The sequence below is a fragment of the Perognathus longimembris genome, chromosome 11 (genome assembly GCF_023159225.1).
Source record: "Perognathus longimembris pacificus isolate PPM17 chromosome 11, ASM2315922v1, whole genome shotgun sequence".
Taxonomy (NCBI): Eukaryota; Metazoa; Chordata; class Mammalia; order Rodentia; family Heteromyidae; genus Perognathus; species Perognathus longimembris.
Window position 1 is genome coordinate 44,983,611 of NC_063171.1, and position 22,064 is coordinate 45,005,674.

The window sequence follows — 22,064 nt, forward strand, 5'->3', positions numbered from 1 at the left end:
TCACTTAGGCACTGCTTGAAGCTAGAGCCTTGTGGTCTGACAGCCAAGACTGGATGGGATAGCCTGGGGCCAGTCAGGCCAGCACCGGGCCCTCTAGTTAGCAGTTCACCCCTGGCCTGCTTCTCAAGCTGGCTGAGAGCAGCTGGGAAGCTGCTGTGAATGTTGCCAGCACCCCCAGGGGAGGAGGAAGGCAGGGCATTGGTAACAGATTCCACTCACTGCAAGCAGAGGCCATAGCGATTCTGGCACCTTCGATGACTGTGGGAGGGGCCTCTGCTGGGGGTGAGGCTAGGGCTGGAGTAAAGCAATTTTTTGAAGAGAAAATAGAATGGACATATTTTCTCCATCAAACCCGCTAAGGCCTATTTTCTCATCACTTTTCTTTTTCCTACATGCATTATCTTTTAAAGAAGCGCCAGCAAATTCCCTGTTCTGAATGGTACTTCCTGTGTGCTATTGGGGCACAGCCTCAGTTGCGCCCTCTCACAGGCTCAGGGCGGCCCCTCCCCATTTCAGCACCCTTACCCTTAGACTTGGAGCTGTTCAAAGGCCAAGAATCTGGTTTCCTACCCAACTTTTTTTTTCTTTTCCTCCCCCTTCTCTTTCTCTTCTGCAACTTGGTGACAGAACTTTTCACATAAATGGACTTCAATTGGCTCAGGATTCAACAGGATCCTGACTCCTTTTGTCTATATAATCTCACTTTTCTCTAGCCTCAGGAACGGAGTGTAACTATCACAGATGGTTCTTGACTTTCTGTGGGGTCACATCATAATGAAGACATTGTAAATTGAACATATCCAAAGTAAAAAATGCATATAATATTCCCAGCCTACCAGAGACCCCAGCTTAGTCTAGCCTGCCATAAATGTACATGTAAAGCCTACACTTATATTCACCTACACTTGGGCAAAAGGTCAGAACACGCAGCCTATTGTACAGCAAAGTGTGGCATTATCTCATGTAATGTATTGTGTTCAGCACAGTACCCTTTAAAATAGTGTTTCGGTTGTTTCTCCTCATGGTTATGTGCTTGACGAGGAGTTGTATCTTAATGCAGATGCCCAACATTTGTGAGGGTGTCAGACTGCATATTCTCAGTAAGGGGAAATGATCAAAATTTAAAGTATGGTATTTATTTATTTTTTTATTTTTGTATGCCTTGCTTACCATTGTAAAGTTGAAAAGCTGTAAATCAAACCAATGTAAGTTAAGGGCTTTCTGTATTGCCATTTTACAGTAAACTGGGCTTCAGAAAGCTCAAGTAACCTGCCCCAAATTCCACTCGCTCACCAGCAGTGCCAAGAACAGATTTTGAAACTCCACTCACTCCCATTGGCCTGGTCTCTCCATTTCTCTGATGAGGGTGGAGGGAGGTGGCAGAGAGGGGTACCCAGTGGATGTTCTTAAGTTGGGGTGGCCCACCTCTAAAGGGCCCAGAGAACACAGGCCTGTGCTGCTTCTACAGCTGTGGCAGTGTTAGGCACCTCGGATTCTCCCACAGGGCACAGTCAGTCACTACCAACAATTACAGAGCCACAACTGGCTGCAGGGCCAGCTTGGCTGAGGCACAGCCTGCACTTCCAGCCCTTCCTCCAGAAGGGCCTGTTTTTCTTTTCTGACTCCATTCCTGGCATAATTGAGTTGTGTCCTGCAGGTGGCTCATTGTCAAGAGAGTTCTGCAAACATGGCTGGACTCATGTGGGAAACCTAGACACTGAGCCTTCTGGGAAAGGGGGTGAGGGTTAGTGGGGTAAGAATGTCTGGGCACCATAGTAAAGGCAGTAGGGCTCTGGAACCTATACCATTTTAAGGTCACCCATCTAAGCTCACTGCACCAATGGAGGGTATTGCAGAATAGAAAGCTTGCATAGAAAAAAAAAAACAAAGCATCTTTGCTCAGCTCAGCTTCCTGATGATTCAGAGGCAGCATGGGGCCATGGTAATGATTTAAAATCAGATCACAGCTTGTTCCTCTGGCAATTACTAGGGGCTCCGCTTTGCATATACCCTCCCTTCTTTGCGCTTGAGTGTCTTATCTGCATGATGGGGATGAACATATTTACTTCATACTTGGGCTGGATGTATGAGATAATACAATGAAATCAAAGCTGTACCAGTGGCAGACTGTTACACAGGCATTGACTGCAAGCCTCAAGCTTGCTAGGCAGGCCTCTTGAATCATGCCTCAAGCACATTCTAAGCTTCTTGCTCAAGGAATAAGAGACAGCTAGGAACAAGGAGCAATAGCTGAATGTCACTTTGATAGGGGTCTTGGGATGACCTAGTTGACACAACTTCCCTTGGTATTTGTGAGGGATTGAGGTTTCCACATGACTTGGCCCCAGCCCCCCAAAGACTGTCCTTGTTGGGCTTCATATTGCTGCCACAGCCCCTGTTCAGTTGCTTTTGAGCCTGTTAGGACTTGGTGATGTCTCCACCCCCTCACTACCCTGCACCTAGATGTCAGAATCAGGGTGAGGGTTCAGTAAAGCTCATTCCACTGCCTATAATCTAACCAGGATCTCCCAAAATAAAAAGTCAAGAAACTGAAAGGCTAATATAACTTTTTCCCCTCACAAACCTGAGAAGTTATGCCATTACTGAGACATCTTTGAAAGGTCTTTGCTTGTCTCCTCCCATATGGCCTGCTAGAATTTAAATACAATAGTACTTGTTACTTGAAGTTTGGTCCTTAAGATACTATTAAACTTTTGAAGTAGCTGTTTAGCCTAGGAGTGGTGTTTAGCAATTGCTGTGCTTGTCTCTGGATTTTCCAAAGCCCCAGGGCTGACTCCAATTTTCCCTAACCAATAGATTTCTGTAGAGTACCACTTATGGACCCAAGGCCCTTTGGTCCTCTCTTGTGTGGCATCTCAGGAATCTGCACACAGAGTCAATATTAGATTAACTTGCCTTTATTCCCCCAGACCTGGGTCATACCTGAACTTCCTCAGAGGCCACATCTGTCTGAAGGATTCACTCTGGCCTTGACAGCCATTACAGTGGGACTGCTTGAAGCTGATGACAAAGAACAGATTTCTGGCTTATCAAAGCAAATCCTCTGCTCTGATTACATATAGGCTCACATTTATCATGAATAAGAAAAAAAAAAGAAGGGTAGATTCTCTGAGGATCTTACATCATAGCTCCAGGCCTCATTGCTGGGACTTTATAGCTGCTTGCAGAGCTGGCCCCAATGCTGGAGGGCCCCAGGGGTCCAGTCTTGAACAAACATGTCCAGGAGCCTATCAAAACTTGTCTAGACAGCACAGCCTCCAACATTCCAGCACATTGCATGGTACCTATGCTGCCACAAAGAGCTAGCTGTCCTGCCAGACCCTTCCCCTTCCTCCAGCAGCTGGCTTCTGAGTTTCCTCTTCTTCACACTGAGTCACCATCATTTCCTGATCTCACAGGACTTAAGTCTGAGTACTGTCATTGGCTCAGGGGAGTTTCTACTCTACCCTCAACCTAGAGCCAGTTTCTTGCTAATCATCATTGCTAATACTGGCCCTCTAAGAGGTACAGAGACCAAGGAGGCAAAGTCCAGAAACCCCTTGTTTTTACTGATGGTAGTGTTTTTGTCACCTCAGCATCTCCCCCAGAGTAGGGAGTGCAGAAGACCCCATTTGTGTGTCTCGGCATGGAAAGGTCCCTGGGAAGGCCCCCATACATGCAGAAATCACCATACAGCGTTGGGAGTAGCCATACAGAGTGCCCTCCCATCCCCCAACCCCAGCTGGCCACAAGTGTGCAGATGACACACCACAACCTGCCCCGGTTCCATCACTTACCTAGGGCTCCTTGGCAGATGTCTGTGCGGGTAGCTCCTCCAACAATAAACTGGGGATCAGCGCAGATCTCCTGGGAACGAGACCCACAGGGTGTGGTCAGCCTACCAGGCAGTGCCTCTGGAAGCAAGATGCCTCAGGGGGCTTTGCAAAGCTTTCTCCCTTACTTCCCTTCCCCTCCCTTGGGGGAACATTTTGTAGTCAGAGTCAGAGGCTGTACAGTGAGGTCCTTCTGAGGTCGCTCCATACATCTATCCTGATAGGGGGTGGAGAAGCTGTGACCCACTGGGATAAGAAAGGATATCTTTGAACCCCACACATCCCAAAAGGCTGGGGCTTACATCACTATGCTGTTTCTCAGGGCTAATGGCAGCACAAAGTTAGCCTGGACCATCAGGCCTTGGGACTTTATAGCTCTACACTCCACAGCCCCATACCTTCTATAATGGCACCCTTCCTCTTTCACCCTCCTGAGTGTTTGGTTTGCATGGAATTCTTCCTTTCCCCATTGTATTTTCCACATTGTGTGATATTTGGAAAGTCCTAGCCACCTTTTCCATGAATCCCTCCTTCATACCCCATCCCCACTCATTCCTTGAACTACTGTCCCCAGGGTTTTGCACTGCAACTGATTATTTAATTTGGTACAGTCTGGTGGTGCTTGTGGGTATTCTCATCTTCCTAATATGCTTAAGGGCAGGGACTGGATCTGCCCCTGAGAATTCTCTCACAGGGATGCTATTTGGAACATTCCTGTGTTCTGTTACCTGCTCTATACCTGATGCTGCACCTGGAACTTTATCTCATGTAGCCAACTTGGGAACACAAGCTGGGTAGAACTCCCATCTCACAGGTAAGGGAAGATCTCAGAGAAGACAAGCAGTGTGTTCAAAGATGCACAGCACCTCAGCTGTAGGGAGTGCTGGGATTTGAACTCACGGGTCTCAAGTGCAAATACTCCACACCTGATCTGCCTCTAATGGATGAGCACTGAAACTCAAGGGTAACTTTCACAGCAGCCTCCTGGAAGCTGGGCTAAACAATTCTGCCCTCCAGCAGCCCTCTCCTAGGGTGCTGCCTGGTTCCAAAAAGCTCCACTCCAAACCACAATGTAAGTCAGGGTCCAAATCTAGGCTTCTCTTGGCTCAGGTGATGTTGGTTTGTAGGAGTGTCAAATCTGCTAGAGTGAGCCTCATTGCATACCCTTGGTACGCCTCTTTGTCAAGTGGAAGTCTTCCCCAGTCATCCTGGCTCAGACTCAGAGACTCATCTAGACACTTGGTCTACAAGCAGAACACATTGTTTTCATGCCTTCAGTGTGTCTGGGGAATGCAGGGACAAGGAGAAAGCTCTTCTGCTCAGGAAAACCAAGCCAACTTTGCACCAAGCCTGCCAGCCAAGCACTTATCTAGCAGACAGAACCGCTGGTATTGGAAGCTTCTTTATCACAGAGAATCATACTGAGCATTCTGAATAACCAGGCTCATATGCCAGGAGGGTTTTTCCATTATGTTCTAGAAACTGCCTCTTGTCATTGGTAGCCTCTAGAGAAGCCTAACTTTACACTTTGGAGTCTCAAAATGACTCAGAAAAGTGAATCCTGTGCACAGGCTGGAGGGCAGGGGAAGGAAGTGAAATAAATATGGATGTAACAGAAAAGGATGGAGGACTTGTGCCTTCAATGCCCATCATGTATAAATCCCATCCCTCTGCTTATTGGACAGGACAAGTTACTTAAGCTCTTGAAGCCTTCAGTTTCCTCATCTGTACATGGATTTGGTGACAACAAATATACCTACCACAGAGGATTGTTCTGAGAGTGAACTGAGATAACTGCCAATGTCTTACAAAACACCCCATAAACATTACCAATTATTATTGAAGACGAAGTTGATAATGAAATATGGATACTGGATCTAACCTGTGTCATCTTGGCTACATAGTGGATGATAGGGTATTGGGTTTAACTGGTGTGATTTTGTCTTCATGGTAGAGGCAGGGAAGTCCAACCTCCCAGGTGATGGGTGTGCCTGAGTTCTTAGAGGCAGGGGTGGAGACCTGGACAATCGGTTACTGGGCCTGCCAGTCTTGGGTCATGAACTCTCAAGCTCCCTGTAACCCTGCCCTGTGACTTGACCCTATTTAGGCATGGAGCAGATCAAGTGCCATTATGCCATGCCTTGTGTTCCCCTGTCTCCTGGCTCTGTTCTGGTCATCCTACTTCAGCTCTTCATTGGGGTTGATCTGGTTTGTTGGAATTGTTTTTCTGCTCTTTCTTTGCTTTACTATTGTCATGGCTCAGTTTTCTAACAGCATTAAGTGTATTTGAGGGGCTGCAGGTCTTTGTGACATAAGTCCACCTGCAGTCACCTGCTTTCTCCCAATTCAACCACTCAAAATGTGGCTTCTCTCTTTCTTGCCACCTAATTTCCTTACAACAATAATATTCACTGAACATGGCGATGTTACACGCAGGTTTGAAGTTGAGTTCAGCCAGGTGAACTTAAGTGAGTATAAATGGCTCAGGGGAAATATGGGGCCTTATACCTGCCCATGCTCCCTCCTGCCTGCCTGCCTGCCTGCTGGGAAGTCTGACATGCCACCCTTGCGTGGCTTTCTCCTCACTGGGCCCATTTTCTGCTTCACTCCCATCCTTCTTATCAGCGTTGTGAAATCCCTTCTCAGAAAGACCTCTAGCCTCACCTCCCTGCAACTAACCAGCTCCTGTGCCCTCTCCTGCCCCAAGCACACCCCACTTTCTCTTCCTTAGGGGCCCTGGTTCATCCTCTCCTCTTCTCCCACCTTCATCTTTAATCCATTCCTCTCTGTTGGCTCAAACTCTAACAATTGAGCTGCTCTCACCTGAACAGCTTTTCAAAACTCAGGTCTCCCGCTACCTGGCAATCATTCTCTCTCCCCTACCATTGCCCTTCACAGACACCCTTCTTAAATTAGTGGGCTGTAGTCTTCATTTCTGGTTCTCTTATTCTGGAGTCAGGAATCTAGCTTCTCCCTCCACCTGTCTACTGCAATATTCTGCTACAGTCACCTTGTCTCTCATTATCTGCTCCCAGAGTTCTGAGCAGGTAGGACAGAAAGAAGAGGGCAGCAATAAGTAGGTGTGGGATCTAACCCCACTCAGGATAGGCACAGCCCTACCTCCATCCTGCATACCTGTTTCACTCTGGAACAGTGGCCTTCCCAAGCCACAGTTTATTCAACTACTGAGTGGTAGAATAATAGCCACACTTCTTTTTGGGTGTGCAAGCCATAGCTTTCCTGCCTTAGGCAGTGGGCCTAAGGGCCTCCAGTTCTCCACCCAGAAGTCCCATGGGTATTTCTACCAGTAAGGGTGGAGGACACCCTGTCTCTCCTATTCCCCTAAAGTCTTTAGAGACAAAAATAGTACTGTGCCTACATTATACTAGTTGTTCAATAAATGCTTACTGACTGAGAGTGCAAGGGAAGGCGTGTGAATTCACTAGACATACTATGGAGAGTCGTGCAATTGCAAGGGGAACACTTTCTCTTGTTTGTATATTATTTTTCACAATCAGAATTTCATTCAAAGCTCTTTGCAATTTCAAGTCATTAATTCATGCACTCTATAGTTACTGTGGGACAGGTCCTGACACAGAATAAGCACTCAGTACTGATGAATGAATGGATGGCTGCAGTGGAGAGTACCTACTAGTGCTACTAGTGCAGGTAGATAATGTACCCAAGGTCCCTGCAGCCAGCAGGAGGACAAATAAACACAGGCATCTGTGTTTCTACACAGTGAGAATGCTGTGAACTCAGTAGAGGGCAGTGATAGAGAACCGGGTAGGGGTAGGGTGGGGCAGCTGCTGAGAATGGGCAGGAAAGACCTCTTTGGGGGGAGGAGCCTCATGACAAAGCCCCAAAGAATTTGAATGAGCAAGGCTGGCAGGTGAAAAGGCCCTGAACAGGAAAGAACTGGGCCTGGTGAGCTAGAGAAGTAAGACAATAGATGACACCGCTTACATGAAGAGATGAAGCATGGTGAGATTAAATGATTGCTCTCAGGTCACCCTGAAGAGTAGCAAGGATGAGAACCCAGGTGCTTGGCATTCCCAGTAAACGGTGTTTGTCCAGCCCTGGCCAGCTGCATTTAGGAAGGCACAGGGCTAACCAAAGAGGGCAAGAAGACTTATTCTCCTAGGAATCTAGAAGTGAGGTTACCCAGGAAACCTTCTGTGGGTGTTGTGGACAAGCAGGGTGAAGTGTCCCAGAGGAGGGAGTTATGGGTGTTTCTACTTCCCTGAAGACTCAGTGGACAGGTAGAGTAAGAAGTTGTCCGGAGGCCTGGAGGATGGGGGGCCAGGGGAGCCTGAGGTTTCCGAGGGGTGCTGAGGTTCCTGGGTAGGCCAGCTTGAAGAGCATTTCCTGTCCTTCCTGAGTTAGCAGTGTAAACAGTAGGGGAGGTTTTTGCTGGGTGCCCTTTGCAAAAGTAAACCAGAAACTCGAGTGGGTAAACCTAACCACGGACGGCTGCTCAGCCCAGCCTTAGTCAGACAGCACGGGGCCTGGGCCCTTTAGCTTCCCGTCCCTGGCGCAGAGGGACTTGAGTTCAACTCCTGCACTAGTGGGATGTGGCCTCCCCCTTCCTTTCCAGGGGCATCGCGTCACCTCCCACCACCGCCCCCACTAAAGTTCTTCCAAACGTCCACCCAGCCTCCTGACTCGCCCCAGATTTTGGCAAAGCCCAAAGGCAGCTCCCCTGACCGGCCTCACCGTGGATGGAGGAGGGGACAGGAGCTCTGGGCCGGCTGCAGGCTGTACCCCGTGAATCTGCTTTGCACCAGTGGGAACGCACCCAGCTTGGAGGGAGCCCTTGGGCCTGTATGATCCTGGCTGGCGAGCCCATCCCGGCCCCAGAGCCCCGGGGGGCCTGCACCCCACCCACCCGGCACCCCACCCCACCGGGCACCCTGCCGCAACGCTGCCTTACCGTGGGGCGTTTCCACTCGATACCCCGAGTTTTGCTCGAGTAAGGTCCCAACTCTTTGAAGCCAAGAGAGGACGGGAGGGCGGGGAAGGAGGGGTCCTCGAAAAGCGCCCCGGCCTCCAGGCACTCGTTCCGCAGAGCCTCGTAGTCCTGATTGAGGTACTTGATGGCTCGCTCGTGCGATCCCAGCCCCTCGGCCGCCTCCCGGTCCTTCACCAGCTTGGCTGCGATGCCCGCCATGGTGTGGGCCGGGCGCGAGCGGGCGCTGCGCGGAGAGCCAGGCGGCGGAGACCCGGTGCGCTGCGCTGGGCTGGGGCGCGGCCGGGCCCGGGGCGCTGCGGCGGACTGCGGGCGGGCGGGCGGGCGGTGATTCACCCGGAGGGGAGCGCCGGGCCGCGGGGTGTGGCCTCCGCTGCCTCCGCGGCCTCCGCTGCTCTCGGCCTAGCCGGCGCCCGGCCCCGGGACACCGCCAGCCAGCACCGCGCGCGCGCCGGACCGCAGCGGGCGGCGGCGGGGACCGTGCTGCCACCTGCGGACCGATCCCGGGATGGCGCGACTTCCAGGCGCCGGGGTGCAAAAGTTGAAGCTCAGAGACCCCAAACCAGACCGCTATTTTCCCGCCGTCGCCTAGGGAGACGGGCCGGGCCAAACCCAGGGGTGACTAAAGGAAGCAGCTGGTGAGATCAGGCAGGGAGGTCGGACATTAAAGTAGCTGCCGAGATTTGGACTCGCTGTCCTGATCGCCCTGCAAACTCTGACCACCGTTTGCTCATTGAATCCTCCCAGCAAGTCTGGGAAGAAGGGACGGCTTGAGCCGAGCCTCAGAGAGGCTAAAGGCCTGAATCCGGCGTGGCACAGGGAATCGGAGCTGCCTCCGATTCTAAGCCGGCAAGGCCTCCCCAATTGCCAGTCAGCTCTCTGGTCATAGGCCACAAGGATCTCAGTTAACAGGCACACAAAGGAATATGTTTATTAGTATTTTTAGTTCTCTTATATTGCCTGGGGAAAAACAATGACTCACTTGGTATCTGAAACTCAGTTTGTAACACGGAGGATTAAGTTCACGTTGGAAAAGCCTTTAAAACAGTGCCGGTGTTTTGGACCAACCTGAGCGCTCTGTTGTGTGCAGTTGGCATCTGATTGACAGCTCACAGGAAGAGGAATTGGGAGTGGCCAGACTGTGCAGGCCAGACCAGACTGCTTCCCTTCCTTCCGTATGCTAATAATGAGCACTTGGGAGTTTCTAGAAAAACTATGCGTGTTTACAGCAGCTATTCTCAACCAGGGGCAAACTGTCTCCCATCCAGAGAAAGGGGAACTTAACAACCTATACAGACTTTTGTCTTATTGTGGTGGATGGGTGCTACAGTTCCTATTCAACAGAAGCAAGAAATGCTACTAAACATCCTACAAACTCCAGGACAGCTCTCTACAAAAAGAAAGATGAGAGGGGAATGGTGGTACATGCCTGTAACCTCTACACACATGAGGCTGAAGAAGGAGGCCTGAGAGTCTGAGGCCAATCTGGGCTGCATAGGAAGACTCCACAAGAACAACAAAAAATTAATAATGCAGATGTGCTGATGTGAAAAATTCTGGTTTATGGAATCTTCCAGGTTGTTTTGGTATTTATGTGAGTCATGATTTACTTATACAAATGCTAACCTCCAGCCATTATCTATTCCTTCCTCTATTGGGCTTGACCAAACTTTATTCAGCCTTCTTTCTTTCCTATTGACCCCTGAACTCTGCTGGCCTCAAGCCCAAGCATGCACAAATAAGGTGTACCACATGCCCCTGTCCATCATCACCCCTTCTCCTGGGAACTGGTAACACACCCAGGCCTTTTCCTGTCTGGCCCCCGTGGCCATTTTCCTGTGCTTACCAGTTTCTCCTCTATAGGTCCTCCTTAGGTTTATGCTTAAAGAAAAAAATCCCCTTTCTGCTTCATGTTGGGATTTTTGCAGATTCCCACTGCAGTAGTATTTGTCTCTCTTTGTTTTAGAAATTATTAATAGGAGAGGGGGATTTCGCTAAGGGCTCAGAGTCAGCTTGCACATGAAGTCCCCACTCTGTGTCCCTACCTGTTTATAAACTCTGTTTTTATTTTCCCAGTGTTGTACTGTTTTCCCTGTGTGACCTACAGATTCCCACTCCAGTTGCAACGGTCTCTAACACTCCTTCATGGAATGTGACTCTGCCCCCAATTCCTGTAGACCCCCCAATAACACCTCCTTTTCAGAACTGACTGTCCCTCTGTTTCCCATAGTCCATGTAATGTGACCCATGTGATTGACTCGTGTGACTGCCCCCTCAAATTCGGTTTAAATTCTGCCCACACCTGTCCACTGCTGTTGCCTCATTCCCGCTTGGAGCAGCCAGGCAGGTCTGTCCCCCAATAAAGCCTTGAGCCCGTATCAATCACTTGCCTCATATCTCTTTCAATTTCATGATAGAAATTTCATAGATGTGTACAATGAACTTTGAGTAGGTTTATCCTTCACAATAGTCTTTCCAGTTGAAGTCTATGTAAATCTAAAGCTGGTTTTATTTAACTTTCTTCTCCTTCAGATTGCAACACTGGGGCTGACACACAGGTACACTGCCTGCCACTGGGTTGAGGAACCCCTTCCTTAGCAGCTGGAGGTGGTCCATTTCCCAAGTTCTTTTAGCAACAAATGCCTAAGCTATCTCTAGACTATCATTATTATCACATCACGGGCTTTGCCCAGCCCTGGAGTAGCAGAGCCTCTTCTAGCCAGGCCAGCACTCCCTCTCCATGGTGCAGTCCTGGCTGCAGTCCTAGCCAGCTTCTCCTGCAATTGTGCACATAGAACTCTGATCCCCAAAGGCCTGAGGCTGTCCAAAACCGCTATCATTGATCTGTGACTGTGCAGAGGGCTGACTGCCCTCACCAGCTGGACAAAGGCCAGTTTTTAACCTGAGTAAGCACTATTCATGCTTCCCAAAGCCCCTCTCTCACAATGTTATCTCTCCAAAGCCAGCAAAGTATCCTCTTTCTTTGATTGCTTTCTCTTCTTTCTCTGCAGGTTCTCTGGGGAGCTCCTGCAAAGCCAGCCTTTGCAGCTGGCCTAGGGACTGCTGTTTGTTTTAGGGATGAGACAAGGGGGCCCAGGGATGGGGCTGCCAACAGGAGGCAGAGCAAGTATGAGCCTGGCTCTGATATGCAGACCACAGCCCCAGGGCCTCATTCCTGGCTGAGGGCAAAGGGAATGGCAGGTGGAGGATAAGAAATGCATGTGCTTTCCTTTCCTCTATGTTTTGGGCCTGTGATCTGAATCCGAATGTTAGAGAGAACTCCACAGTGGTATAAAAAAAAAGGTTGGGATAGCATTGTAGCTCAATAGTAGACCACTTGCCTGACACTCATAAAGGCCTGTATTCCATCTGCAGCACTTGGGGTGGGGAGAAAAAAACCAAAAACTCAGTTTTACTTGCAAGACACTGCAGCTTGAATATAAAATAACCTCCCATACCCATGTGTTGAACACTCAGTCTCCAGCTGTGGTGCTATTTTGGAAGGCAGTGGAAATTTTTGGGAGATAGGACATAGCTGGAGGAAGGTGACTGAGAGGTGGAGGCAAGGCATACTTTTGAAGATGCATTTTTCCTCCTCCTCCTCCTTTTCCACTTCCTCCTCCTCCTCCTCCTCCTCCTCCTCCTCCTCCTCCTCCTCCTCCTCCTCCTCCTCCTCCTCTTCTTCCCCTCCTTCTCCTTCACCTCTTCTTCCTCTTTCTCTTCCTCCCTCTCCCTCTCCTCTTTTTCTTTTTTTAAAAATTTTTATTAATTGAACATAAATTTTTTTTACAAGGTGTTGTGCAAAGAGGGTGCAGTTACATAGTAGGGCAGTGTGTACATTTCTTGTGATATCTTACAACCTGTTTTTCCATCTCTTGTCTAGGTCAGGTAGACACATATGCAATATACAATGTATCAAGCACATATACAGTGTTCACAGACTTGGTCTCTACTGTCTCTCCGCCTCCCTTTGTTAACAGTCATATATCAGGGAGATCATGCCCCTTTGTTTTCTGTGTTCTAGGCTTGTCTCACTCAACATTATTTGTTCGAGTTCTGACCATTTCCCTGCGAATAACAATATTTCACCATTCCTAATCGCTATGTAGTATTCCATTGTGTATAAGTACCATATTTTTTGGATCCATTTGTCTGTGGAGGGGCATCTGTGTTGTTTCCATATTTTGGCTATTGTGACTTGTGCCACGATAAACATGGAAGTACAAATGTCTCTTTGATATCTTGGGATTTGCTGTTTAGGATAGATGCCTAGGAGTGGTATGGCTGGGTCATAGGGTAGGTCTATATTGAGCTTTTTGAGAAACCTCCATACTGTTCTCCAAAGTGGTTGTACTAATTTGCACTCCCACCAACAATGGAGAAGGGTTCCTCTTTCCCCACAGCCCCTCCAGCATTTGTTGTTTCCTGAGTTCAGAGTATAGGCCATTCTGGGGTGAGGTGGTATCTCAGGGTTGTTTTTATTTGCATTTCCTTTACTAGCAGGGATGTTGAGCATTTCCTCATGTGTTTCTTTGCCATTTTTATATCTTCTCTTGTGAAGTCTCTCTTTAGCTCTTTTGCCCATTTCCTAATAGGTTTATTGGGCTTGGAGGGGCTTAGTTTTTTGAGTTCTCTGTAGATGACCGATATCAGGCCTTTGTCTGTTGCTGTGCTGGTAAATATCCTTTCCCATATCGTTGGCTGTCTTTCTATTTTGGTGGCTATGACCTTAGCTGTGCAGAAACTTTTTAATTTGTAGTAGTCCCATTTGTCGAGTCTTTCCCCTATTTGTTGTGCCCCTGGGACTATATTCAGGAAGTTCCTTCCTGTGCCTATAAGTTCTAGTGTCTTTCCTACTCTGTCCTTCAGTAGTTTCAAGGATTCAGGTCTGATGTTGAGGTCCTTGATCCATTTTGAGTTGATCTTGGTGCATGGTGATAGGCTTGGGTCTACTTTGAGTTTTCTGCATATGGCTGCCCAGTTCTCCCAGCACCAGTAGTTGAAGAGGCTAAGTTTATTCCATTGTATGTCTTTAGCTCCTTTGTCGAATATCAGTTGGCTGTAAGAGTGCGGTTTTATTTCTGGGTCTTCAATTCTAATCCACTGGTCTTCCGATCTGTTTTTATACCAATACCATGCTGTTTTTGTTATGATGGCCTTGTAGTAGAGCTTGAAGTCTGGTATTGTGATACCTCCTGCACTATTTTTTTTGCCTAGAATTGCTTTAGCTATTCTAAGTTTTTTGCTGTTCCATATGAATTTATGGATTGGTTTCTCTATTTCAGTGAAGAATGTGGCTGGGATTTTGATAGGTATTGCATTGAATTTGTATAACAATTTGGGCAATATGGCCATTTTCACTATATTGATTCTGCCTACTCATGAGCATGGGAGGTCTTTCCATCTCCTTGTGTCTTCTTTGATTTCCCTTATTAGATTTTTGTAGTTTTCATTGAATAGGTCCGTCACGTCCTTGGTTAAGTTGATCCCTAGGTACTTTATTCTTTTTTTGGCTACTCTAAATGGAATTGTTTCCATAATTTCCTTTTCTGTTTGTCTATTGCTGGTGTACAGAAAAGCTGCTGACTTTTGTGGATTGATTTTGTATCCTGCTACTTTGCCAAATTGGTTTATTAGGTGTAGGAGTTTGGGTACTGAGTTTTTTGGGTCCTTCAGATATAAGATCATGTCGTCTGCGAATAGGGATAGTTTGATTTCTTCCTTGCCGATGTGGATCCCTTTGATGTCCTCCTCTTGCCTTATTGCTATGGCTAGGGATTCCAGCACTATGTTGAACAGAAGTGGGGAGAGTGGGCATCCTTGTCTTGTTCCTGAGTTTAGGGGGAATGATTTAAGTTTCTCTCCATTTAATATGATATTAGCAGTTGGTCTGTTGTATATGGCTTTTATTGTTTTGAGGAATGTTCCATCTATTCCTGTTCTCTCCAAAGCTTTTAATAGGTATGGATGTTGTATTTTGTCAAAGGCTTTTTGGGCATCGACTGAGATAACAATGTAATTCTTAATTTTAGATCTGTTTATGTGGTGAATTACGTTGATTGATTTACGGATGAAGCCTACTTGGTCATGATGTATGATTTTCTTGATCAGTTTCTGGATCCTGTTAGCTAATATTTTATTGAGGAGCTTTGCATCTGTGTTCATTAGTGATATTCGTCTGTAGTTCTCTTTTTTTGTTGGGTCTTTGCCTGGTTTGGGAATGAGTATGATATTAGCTTCGTAGAATGAGTTTGGGATTTCTCCCTCTGTTTCTATTTCACGGAAGAGTTTGAGGAGTATTGGTATTAGCTCCTCACTAAAGGTTTTGTAGAATTCGTTGGTGAATCCATCTGGGCCTGGGCTTTTCTTAGTAGGGAGGTTCTAGATTACTTCCTGTTTCTCACCGTAAGTTATTGGTTTATTTAGTTGATTTATTTCTTCTTGGTTCAGTTTGGGCAGTTTGTACTTCTCTAAGAATCGATCCATTTCTGTAAAATTATTGTTTTTTGCCGAGTAGAGGTTTTGGAAATAGCTCCTTATGATTGTTTGAATATCGTGTGTACTTGTTGTAATTTTTCCGGTGGAGTCCCTGATTTTACGTATATGAGTCTCTTCTCTTCTTTTTTTTGTAAGTCTTGCAAGGGGTCTGTCAATTTTGTTTATTTTCTCAAAGAACCAGCTTTTAGTCTTATTTATTTGTTGAATGGTCTTTCTATTTTCAATCAGATTTATCTCTTCTTTAATCTTTGTGATCTCTCCCCTCCTAGTCATTTTAGATTCTGTCATTTCTTGTTTCTCCAGTTGTTTTAGTTTCACTGTGAGGGTATTCACCTGCTCTGCTTCCATTCTTTTAATGTGGGTGCTGAGTGCAATGATCTTGCCCCTCAGTACTGCCTTAGCTGTGTCCCATAGGTTTCTTTGTGATGTGTTTTCTTTGTCATTGTGGCTTATGAATTCGTTGATTTCATCTTTAATTTGGTCTGTGGCCCAAGTGTTGGATAGCAGCGTGGGGTTTAGCCTCCAAGAGTGTGTATAGTGTCTGTGGTTTCCTTTGTTGTTGAGGGTTACCTTTAATCCACTGTGATCAGATATAATACATGGGATGACGTCAATACTTTTGTATTTGCTGAGGTTCTTTGTGTGGGCTATGACGTGGTTTATTTTGGAATATGATCCATGGGCTGCTGAAAAGAAGGTGTATTGGGTCTCTGTAGGGTGAAAGGTTCTATATAGGTCTGTTAGATCCATTTCCCTCTCCTCTTTTTCCTCTCCCCCCCCTCTGTTTCCTGACCACCATGAGGTAAACAGCTCCTCCTCCACTCCTGATGCCATGGCCTCACTTTAGGCACAAAGCAATGAAGCCTGAAATCTCTGAACCAGAAAACATAATTCCTCCCTGGAAATCTCCGAGGCATTTTCGTCATAGCTGTGGGAAACTAAACTAATACTCAAGGAGATTTCATTTTCTTTTGAGTGGCTATAGGGCTGGTGACTATAGTGTGTGGTTCTGGTCTTAGATACCACTCACTAAGGAGAAAGGGGTTTCTGAAGAGAATGATTTACAGGGGCTGAAGAGGAGATGGATGGTCTTCTCCCTGTGATGAAAAAGTGAGGAGGTACTGGGTATAGAAGGAGAGAGGAAAACTCCTGAGATAAATATTAGTCTAGACATTTCCTGAGTCCTTTATATATGAGTCCAGTCTTCTGGAACTTAGGGCATTAACACCTGCCCCCCCCCCCACACCTGGGGGCTAGAGCTGCAGCTGGCACACCTTCTCCAGCTCTCTAGGAGGGGTTCTCATAGCATTGGGGTCCCCCCTAATGACAATTTAGCTAATTTAGCTAATAATGAGTTATATTTCACATTTGTGAAGTCCCTTGCCATCTTTAAAATACTAACCTGGGGGATTATGCCTGTGAGAACAAAGTTGGCAAGAGGTAGGAAAGCAAGCAAGATCATGATGGAAGTATTTCTTATAAGAAAGAGAGTGAGATAGAGAGAGAGACACAGAGAGAGAGAGAAATTACTTGGGAAGCAAAGATCAAAAGGATTGCAGTTAAAGGCCAGCCTGAGTAAAAATTTATCACAACAAATAAGCCAGCTCTGATGGTTCATGCCTATAATCCTAGCTGTATAGGAGGATCATAATCCAAAGCCAGCCTAGGCAAAACATAAAGAAAAGAAAAGAAAAAGCTGAACAGCAGTGGCTCATATCCATAATCCTAATTACCTGGGAGACTGAGATCTAAGGATATATGGTTCAAAGCCAATCCCAGGCAGAAAAGTCCATGAGACTCTATCTCCAACTAACTACAATATTTGGGAGTGGAGCTGTAGTTCAAGTGGTAGAGGATAGCCCTCAGAAGAGAAATCTCAAGGACAGTGTCCAGGCCCTGTACACACCATGTGGCAGAGAGAGAGAGAGAGAGAGAGAGAGAGAGAGAGAGAGAGAGAGAGAGAGAGAGAGAAAGAGAGAGGGGGGAGAGGGAGAGGGAGAGGGAGAGGGAGAGAAAGAGGGAGGGAGAGAGGGAAGGAAGGAGGGAGAGGGAATCTGAAAAAAATTAGCAACATAGGGTTGGGAGCACTAGTGGTAAAATGCTTGTCTAACACAATCTGATCTTAAATGTTTTGCACACATTCATTTACTTAATCCTTATAACCCAGTGAGATAAGTCTTGCCATAATTTCTACATTTACAAATGATGAAACGGAGACACCCAGAGATGCCAGGGCCATGCAGTCAGTGAATAGTGGACTTGGAATTTGAACGCAAAGCTGCAGCTGCAACAGGGACAAAGGGGCAAAGCCCTTGCAGGGTGAATATGCCTTTCTTTTGTCATCATGCTCATTTTTCAGAATGCTGTAAACTGCAGGCTCTCTTCCCTGATGACTTCTCTGATTTACCCAGAAGAGGATCAACTGTGTTCCATGGCCCTCTAACACAATTGCCTTTCTCCTCCTGTCCTCATTCTCTTCCAGGGACATGGACTCCCATACTTTTTCTCCCATCTTCCCAGTTGCCCTTTCTCCACCTCCTTCATTAGCCTCATGTCTTCTACCTAGACCTTTGTGTAGATTCTGTTGCTTTTCCTGTCTCAAAACCTGCCTGGTTCAACATCTCCTATGTGTCTAATGTCCAATAATAGGGGCCATTTTAAATGCAGCTAGGATGTGAGGGAAACTAACCAACTGGCTCCCACTGGCTGAGAAGAAGCCACTGGGTGGTGAGTCTTCTCTCCCTCCTCTTTCCTCTCCTTCCCTTCTCTTCTCCCCCTTTCCTTCCTTTCACCTTCCTTTCACCCCCTTCTCTCCCTTCTTCTTCAAATACCTGGGAGACTTTTCTATATAGACTGAGATATACTCACTTGTAAGAATATTAGTTTGGGTTCCAGGCTAATGGAAGTGTGATGATGTCTACATTATTTAAAATCCCAGAGAGAGCATCCTTTACATCAGCCTTTCTAGGAGTTAGGCTGGCTTGTCAGTTACAGAGCTCACCCAAGACTGCCTGAAACCACGCTCTTCCTCAGCTCAGAGAGAGGCTCTCAAGAGACATGATGTAAACTCTACTGGGGGGCCAAAAAAGGGAATATTCCAAGAAGGGTCCAGATCAGGAGTCTGGGTGTGAGTCACTGCTCAGCAATGTGGCCACAGCTGACTCAGAGTATGAAGATCCCTCTACACTTAATGGCAAGTGTGAGAATAATGGAAGCAGTGGAAATGGATGGCAGGGCCTTCCCCTTCCATCTAGTTCAGCCCCTGCAGCTGAGAAGCTGGGGCCAGGGAAGGAAGTGCTAGGGTCCAGCAGGCACAGGGTGTGCTGGTGCCAGCTGGGGCTTCTAGACTCCTGCCTCAGGGCCATGGGCTCTTCCCAGTTTGCTGGGATGCTAGGAGTGTCCCATTTCCAGTTGTCTGCCCTGACCCTTTAATGCTGGGGATGGAGTGGGGAAGACACAGCTTCCTGCCTGACTCATACTCAGAAGGGCGTACCTTAGAGCAGCTGTTTTCCTCCCAAGCAGTCTAGTGACCAACTGGTCAAAAATGCAAGTTATGTTAAGACACACAGGGTCTTTAGCATTAATCTGATGGCTGTAGCTGTGTGGGTTTCTTTCTGGCCTATGCATCTGTTTTGTGCTAGTACCATGCTGCTTTGTTGCTGTGGCTCTGTTGTAGAACTTTACATCAGCTGTCATGATACTTTGAACATGGTTTGTTGCTCAGATTTCTTTGACTATTCCATGTCATGGTTTTATACAAAATTTAGGATTATTTTGTCTAGTTCTGCCAAGGATGACATTGGACATGTGATGGATATTTTATTGAATCTGTAGGTTGCTTTCAGCAATGTGGTCATTTTTATAACATTAATCTGGCTGATCTAGGAACATGGAGATCTTTCCATCTTTAAGTATCTTCTTTAATTTCTTTCTTCAGTATTTTATTTTATAGTTTTCATTGAAGATGTCTTTTATCTCCTTGCTTAGAGCTATTCCTAATTTCTTTATTTTGGCTTTTGTGAAGGACTTTTTTTTCTGACTTCTTGCTTAGCACGTTCATTATTGCCATATATAAAAATCTGCTGGTTTTAGATGCTGACTTTGGATCCTGCTGGCCTGCTGAAAGTATTTGTCAGATCTACTAGTTTGTGATGAAATCTTTAGAATCTTTTAAATATAGGATTATTTCATCTGCAAGCATGGATAAGGGATGATTTAACTTATTTTCTGGTTTATTATTCTTTTTATTTCTTTCTTTTGCCTTATTTCTCTGGCCAAGAATTTAAATACTACATTAAATAGAGTGAAGGAAGCAAATACCCTTATACATGGGGGAAATATCCATTGTAATATTTCTACACATGCTCACAATGTGTCCTGATCAGCCATAACCCCTCAATCACTCTCCTTACCTTTCTGATTCTTTAATATAGGCACTCATAGCTATACAGTTCCCTCTTAGAATTGATTTTGCTTGATCTCAAAGGTTGTAGTAAGTTGCCCTTCAATTTTCATTTGATTCTAGAAAAATGTATACCCGCTTCTTCTGGATTTCTTCCATTATTTGCTGACTGGTTAATATATATTGTCCAATCTCTCTGTGTTTGTAGTTCCTTTAGTCTCTCTCATTTTGTGTTGGCACTGAATTGAATTCAGGGTCTTGAATTCTTGCTTGGCTTTTTTGCTCTACCACTTGAGCTATATCTCCAGTATTGGCTTTTTGCTAGCCAACTAGGAATAAAACTCTTGAGAATTTGCCTGGGCTGGCTTTGAACCTTGATCCTCAAATCTCACCTTCTAGGATTATAGGTGTGAGCTACCAATTCATGGCTTCTGTAGTCTCTCTTGTGATTGATTTATAGTTTTATTCCATTATGATGTGATAAGATATGACCCTATGAGCTTATTTACCTTTGTCACTTTGACAAATTGCCCAGCATCTGTCAGTTACTTTATAATGGTTTATTAGACAAAGGATAATAGGGACAAAGCTTGTCATATCAGTGTCGTACCACTGATGTCAGGATGGTGTGTATTTGTGTGTGTGTGTGTGTGTGTGTGTGTGTGTGTGTGTGTAGGGGAGTGCTTCTTGGACCCTGTGTCCAACTGAAAGGGCTTCTAGATGGAGAGATTAGAGGAGACCAGATTTAATCATCTTCACATAATTATTCCAGAACCTGTGTCTACAGTGGGTGGGACACATTCTTCTCCTTATAAGAGAACCAGAGCATTGTTTCCCCGGGGTGAGGCATTTTTGTTTATAGGAGGAAGGCGAGAATGGTCATTTACAAAAAAAATACTAGCATTTCCTATTGTCTCCTTTCCTCTCACTCTCTGAGGTGTGAGTGCTGTACTGGTGCAGAGGGATGAGGAGAGAGGTTGAGGGAATCTTCAGGAAGTCTACTTGGGTCTAGACTGGGCTTCACATTCAGTACAGCTTCTCTCTCTTACTGCTACCCCTGGAGAAATTGATGGGTAGCAACGATAAAATCTTGGCAATCAGGGCAGCCCTTGGTTTTTGGAGAATCTTGTAAGGGGCCATGGAGTTGAATGAGGTGCTGAGGGTTGTGTTGTAATGTGGTGAAGGAAATGTCTAAGGAGAAAAATATTCAGTGATAATTGTTAAAGTATGATAAGGAAGACAATTCTGCATCATCATGATAAGTACAGACAGAAATGGGAAAGTCTGGGTGCCATCTTGACCATGTGGTGGATAGGGAATTGGGTTTAACTGGTGCCATCTTGCCTTCATGGTGGAGGAAGTTGAAGTCCCACCTCCCAGGTGAGGGGTGTGCCAGAACTCTGAGGCAGGGGCAGGACTTGGACAATAGGCTACTGATAGGCTACTGTCAGTTCTGTGCCTTGAACTTGGGAGACTCTCAAGTTCCCTGTGACCCTGCCCCTGCCCTGACACTGATTAGGCCCAGACCAATTCAGGTGCCATTATGCCATGCCTTGTGTCCTCTGTCTTCTGTCTCCTGGCTCTCCTCTGGTCAACATGGTGTCCCACTTCAGTTTTCCACAGGAGTTGATCTGGTTTGTCAGTATTGATTTTCTGTTCTTCCTTTTCTCTCCAGCTCTCATGGCTCAGTTTTCTAACAGTGTTAAATGTATTAGAGGGGCTGCAGGGTTTTGTGATAAAAGTCCACCTGCAGATGCTGGCTGTCTAATAAGGACTCCCAGTTTGACCTCTCAAAACATGCATCTCTGTTTCTCCAGATTGTGTTACTTTACAAGACTACAGCAATAGGATTTTTTTCCCCCCAATGGGAAAGAGAAATTAGCTCAAGTGACTATAACACAGCTGAGTAGGAATTGGTAGCCAAGAGACAAAGTTGGGTTCTCTAGATGGAAAATTATTAAGAGGAAATATTAAGGGTGAAGGATTCTGAATAAGCTCCCATAAGAGCAGTTTTGTTGAAGACAAGCCAGGGTGCATGGAGATCACATGGGGGTAGAGGATGAATACCATTAGATATCAAGGGTAGTCAGATTTATCAGGGATATTTATGAAAAATAGGTTTTATAAGGAGGTGTGTAAAAGGTCAAGGGTCTGAGTAAGATATAGCCAAGCAAAGAATCTTTGTCAGAGGCCAGAGCGGATCTTGGGAGGTGCGAGGGACCTGCTGGTGTAGGGGCCTATAAAGGCAATGGGGGGTGGGGGGTGGGGGTGGAGGTGTGGCAGCACACCAAAGGGTTAAGGAAGTGAGTGTGGTCAAACTGGGCAGGGAAAGAACAGAGATCCAGGCAGCTCTGCTAAAGTG

General features: G+C 46.3%; 1 protein-coding gene across 1 annotated transcript in view; it reads right to left on the reverse strand.

The window, feature by feature from the left end:
- Positions 1-9,246, reverse strand: part of Capn2 (calpain 2) — a 54,448-nt gene extending 45,202 nt beyond the window's left edge. The window contains exons 1-2 of the mRNA XM_048358115.1: positions 8,767-9,246; positions 3,798-3,867 (exon numbers count right to left, since the gene is read on the reverse strand). Of these exons, the coding sequence (XP_048214072.1) occupies positions 3,798-3,867; positions 8,767-9,003 (307 nt within the window). The 5' untranslated portion in view covers positions 9,004-9,246. The remainder of the gene's footprint in view (positions 1-3,797; positions 3,868-8,766) is intronic.
- Between the last annotated feature and the right edge of the window lie 12,818 nt (positions 9,247-22,064).